This window comes from Sardina pilchardus, chromosome 18, assembly GCF_963854185.1.
Source record: "Sardina pilchardus chromosome 18, fSarPil1.1, whole genome shotgun sequence".
Taxonomy (NCBI): Eukaryota; Metazoa; Chordata; class Actinopteri; order Clupeiformes; family Clupeidae; genus Sardina; species Sardina pilchardus.
Genome location: NC_085011.1, coordinates 6,597,474 through 6,602,139, shown reverse-complemented (window position 1 = coordinate 6,602,139; position 4,666 = coordinate 6,597,474). Strand labels below are relative to the sequence as shown.

Sequence of the window (4,666 nt, the reverse complement as noted above, 5' to 3'; positions counted from 1 at the left end):
AAATTCAAGGGCATCTGTAAGCCTTTGATAACAAACTTTGTCACTGCTCGGTGACATTCATCTACCCTCACCTGGGTCATTTTAGCTTTTGCCTACATGAAAGTAGAGGCTAAAGGTAGACTGCATGTACTGCCAGCCTCTGAGCCAGTCCCTTTGTCACAGTTAAGAAGAAGGTGTTCATTTAATGTTAACTGTTAGTAGTAATAGGTTTTACAACGAGGTAAATGGCGCTAACATGAGTGTTGTTGAAGGCCCCCTCCATCTCTGCCTTCAAATCCAGGCTAAAAACCCACCTGTACTCCCTGGCCTTTCCTGTTCCCTAATCCTGTACTTCTGTTTCTTCTCCATATGTTCTGTGTTGTGTGCCCTGTCCTGTCTTGAATGTTATTATTTCACTATCTATGTTTTAGCAAATGTTCTTTGTATTACTTTGTATTATTTTGTGTCCTTTTTAGTCTTTCACTGTACAGCACTTTGGTCAGCTTATGCTGTGTGTAAATGTGCTTTATAAACAAATTTTACTTACTTACTTACTTTACTTGTTACCTGCAGTATTAAAGAGTCACTTCACCCCATAACTCCACCCACTTCACATTTCTGAAAACGGCTTTCAAAATGGGCGAGACGTTCTGAAATTTGGAGAGAGAGTGCAGCACTGCTGCAACCAATCAACCATGGTGATTTCGTGTCAATCTAGGAATGAGTGCTGCAGACATGGCTTATCACAGGTAGGCTAATCAGGGCAGCAGGTGTTGGGGCGTTTCAGTCCTAATTTGTAACGACCCGGTGACGTAGTGTCGGACTAGAAGTGCAGGACAACGTCATTATTCCAATAGTATTTTGGACCAACATGCCATGGCATGTTTTCAAACGGTAGTATGCGCGAGAGAGCAATATCTCCAATACAAAATCAGACGAAATGTTACGTTTGTCGAGAAACACGATTTTTGTCAATATTAACCCTGGTAATAGTACAGTTCACCACTTATGAGTATTTTCAATCAATCAACAGCTCAAAAAAACTATTTTAGGGTGCTGTGACCCTTTAATAGCAGAGGACATGCTAACGTCGCTGCTACTGCTAGGTTGATAATCATTCCGGAGCGGATCGAAGATGCAACATTCAGTCAAAGTTATCCCATGCTGGGTGCGCAAATTGCATGTTGGAAGTATTTCCCCCCCGCTGAAGAAATTTCGACTTTGCAAGCATTACAACTTATTGCCCTGTTGTCGTTTTTTCTGGTAAAGTGTAACCATACTTTAGAGCGTTTGTTTCACCTGGGTGCCATTTTTACTATCTGCTACACTGAACTCGACGGCGACGTCTTCTTCTTCTTCTTCTTTAGTTTTTTGGCGCCACCAACTGTATCGGGTGTGGAGCATCAATGCTGGAACTCAACATCGTTACGCACGTTGCGTATCTTGCTTAAGCTACACAACGTGCGTGGTGATGTCATTCGCACCCACTGGAATCGATAAGGAAATCGTTTGCAAAGCTGGCAAACGATTCCAAGGACATGTATTGTCAATTTGTAAATTCCGTGTTGCCTACATGTATTTAGAACTAGGCCTTCTGCCGATATGAGCAATATGCTGTTTCACCTTGTAGTGGCGCTCGACCTTATTCCACCCCTCCAGAGTGCGTAGCTGGATAAGTGCTTAAGCCATGGCAGAATGCGCGCAAGAGTTGTATATATGAGAAACGCCCATTGAATTTCAAATGAATTCAATCAATTATAGTGTATGAGTTATGAGTGCACTTACTTTTTTGCTTTATATGTTCAATATACACACCTTATCCCCTGGACACCTCCATACCTGCCCCCTGGATCAAACTGAGAATCCCCCGCATTTCCATATGTTTTACCCACCTCTTAATCCCAGCATGAGCTGTAATATTTTCACCATACAGATCTCACAAAGCCTCAAAATATGGTGTGAATATTTTTTTTTACTATTCATGTAGGCTAAGCCACACAGCTCCCTCTAGTGGGTATAGTACATTACAGCAGTTGTGAAAATAATTTCTTTGATGCTTTTAGACACACTTATAAAACATTAAAAAGTGAAGTGAGTGTGATGTGGCAGACTCCCTTAAACAAAGCAAAACGGAGTCACATGAAATTTGAGATTCAAATCCAGGCTGGCCATATCCCAGGGGGCAACACCAACACATAATGACGTCATAGCAAACAAAGGAAACAATACACAGTGCAACTTTCAAAGAGTGAAAAACAAATAAAAAAGTATAAAGCAAAACACATCAGATGCTGTACGTCATTAATTTACAATAGAGCTGAGTTAGTACAAGCCAGGTCTCCATTTACTGAGTAGTCTTAAGCTGGTCAATAGATGTGACTGTATGTATCGGTATATCAGGCTCTGCACCGATCACCGGTTCCTTCACACTGTGAAGAGCAGGTGTCCCGAGAAAGTGGTGTGATGGTTGGTATTATCAAACACTCGTGTGCCGTGCCTCAGCTGTAGGTAGACCACATCTCCCACCTCCAGCAGCAGGGAAACGCCATTGGAGGGGTTGACACTGTAGCCGGCCTGCTGGCACCACGCGTAGACGATGAGCTCCCCATTTTTACGCAGAGAGATGGCATTGGGGATGGAGGCATGACCGTGACCATGAAGGGTGAAATAAAAGTGGTAGATGCCTCTGACTGGAGCTGTGAATATACCTGGACAAAGAAAGGGAAGGGAACACACATACAGTAGTCACACAACAACTAACACACACACTAAGGAACACAACAACTAATCCTCCATAGCTATTTTAATGAAACACAGCCAAAGGCACAACGTAGGGATCACCGACTTAGAGCTGCACATTATATATAATACAGCCTGCACTGCAACACTTTTCTTTATTTCTTTCACACTCACACACCCACACACACACACAAACACACATACACATTCACCATATACTATATACCTGTACCCGTATAATGAGATGTAATAAAGACAATCTTGTAGACATTGTATATCCAGAAAGAAGAAGTTTGGCCAACACAGACATTATAGCCTCCGAAAGGAAACATTCTAGTACCTGTGTTTGGGTTGTAGGCGTTCCCTATGTTGGTGTAGATGTGTCTGTAGACCAGGGTCGTGTCAGTGTTAAAAGGTCCTGTAGTTACAGATCCAGATGCCACCAGTGAGGCAGAGAAAGAGACCCTCCTCTGCTCTCTCTCCCTCCTCAGCTCCTCCACCTGACTGCCCGTGATGTTCACACTGCCTCCTACAGCTCTCACAGCTGCTGCTTGCTCCTCCTGTTTCTCCTGCAGCTCATCTAGAGTCTTCTTTTGAGCTGTGGTAATGCCCACAGACACACACACACACACACACACACACACACACATTGTGTTTCAAGAAAATAATTTAAAAATATATTTTAGAAAATAATTTTAGCATACAAATACAGTATGTACTGTAAGTAAGGTGAGCAAAATAAAATGACCTTCATTTTCCTGATGCAGCCGCTGTACAAGGTTCTCACTGGCTCTTAATTTGTTCTCCATAGTCTCTGCTTTACTCTCACTGGCCCTCAGTCTGGCTTCCATGGCCTCCACCTGTGTCTTGGTGTGTCTGAGCTCCACTCTCTGCTCCACCACCAGAGCAGTCATCTCTCTCAGCACAGTGTGGATGTCAGGCTGGCAGGTTTGTTGGGTGGAGGCTGTGTCTGCAGCTTCAGTACTCTGTGCTGCACCCATAACCTCATTTTCTCTGGTCTCTACTTCACCATAGTGGCCCTGGTGAGTGATGTCATTGTCACTGATGGTCTCTCCTGTAAGATGTGTGTCAGCCAAACAGCAGCACAGCAGCACCAGCAGAGCTCCACAAGTCTTCATGATGAACCTGATTCTTCTGTCTTCTTTTGTGTACTGCTGGCTCTTGCTCTCATATTTATATACTGTACTGTGGCCTGATGACATATTAACAAGTGGTGACCTTGGGACGTGTAGATATTCATCAAACAAACAGAATCGTAAACAATGCACACGTGAGTTGTAGTCCATGTGCTGCCCTGTTTTATGAAAAGCAGAAGGTGTGTGTGCATGAACATGTCTTTGTGTGTGTGTGTGTGTGTGTGTGTGTGTGTGTGTGTGTGTGTGTGTGTGTTGGTGATATGTTTTGGCAAAATGGGGGGAGGCTGTGTCTTTTATTGTCTATGGGGGAAAAGACCCGGTCTGGGCCCAGATTTGTCTGCACATTGCTGCATGATGACACACTAGCAGGAGGTGGACATTGAGGGAATCTACCTGCCTGGGGGAAGATTAGGTGGATTAAGAGGTTGTTTGTTTACAGGTTTGTGAAAGGAAGAGATAAGAAGTTAATATCTCCTGCTGTGCCAACATCAAAGGTCCTCAAGATTAAGCAACTCTCATAAATGAATAAAGGTCATATGCCTGTGCCTCCTTGTTGTTAAGTGAAGTGCTCCAGATTCAGGGACAGGGCACGGGACTGTTGGTCAAACACCAAGGGGATGTGGCTCTGCTCTTCATCAACCCCTAACAATGACCCACACAACACTGCCTAAACAGTTAAGACACTGTAAAGTAAATTGGCTCTAAATAATGTTATGCACGTGTGCTGTGTTGATGTACTTGTGTGACCTGAATTGAAAGTGAACTCATAAATGAGTAGCATGCCATTGCTG

General features: G+C 43.6%; 1 protein-coding gene across 1 annotated transcript; it reads right to left on the bottom strand.

The window, feature by feature from the left end:
* Nucleotides 1–2,403: 2,403 nt before the first annotated feature.
* On the bottom strand, nt 2,404–3,941 carry LOC134064425 (uncharacterized). The gene is made up of 3 exons (XM_062520346.1): nt 3,506–3,941; nt 3,059–3,316; nt 2,404–2,687 (listed from the first exon to the last, which is right to left on the bottom strand). The coding sequence occupies exons 1-3, from the start codon at nt 3,939–3,941 to the stop codon at nt 2,404–2,406; spliced, it is 978 nt and encodes a 325-aa protein (XP_062376330.1).
* Between the last annotated feature and the right edge of the window lie 725 nt (nt 3,942–4,666).

What these genes read in the sequence shown, in the direction of transcription:
- LOC134064425 (XM_062520346.1), bottom strand. Translation starts at nt 3,941, where the DNA reads ATGTCATCAGGCCACAGTACAGTATATAAATATGAGAGCAAGAGCCAG. An exon ending in GGAGAACAAATTAAGAGCCA is followed by an intron (nt 3,317 to 3,505) that starts GTGAGAACCTTG and finishes GCATTACCACAG; the next exon opens with CTCAAAAGAAGACTCTAGAT. An exon ending in CGCCTACAACCCAAACACAG is followed by an intron (nt 2,688 to 3,058) that starts GTACTAGAATGT and finishes TTCTTTGTCCAG; the next exon opens with GTATATTCACAGCTCCAGTC.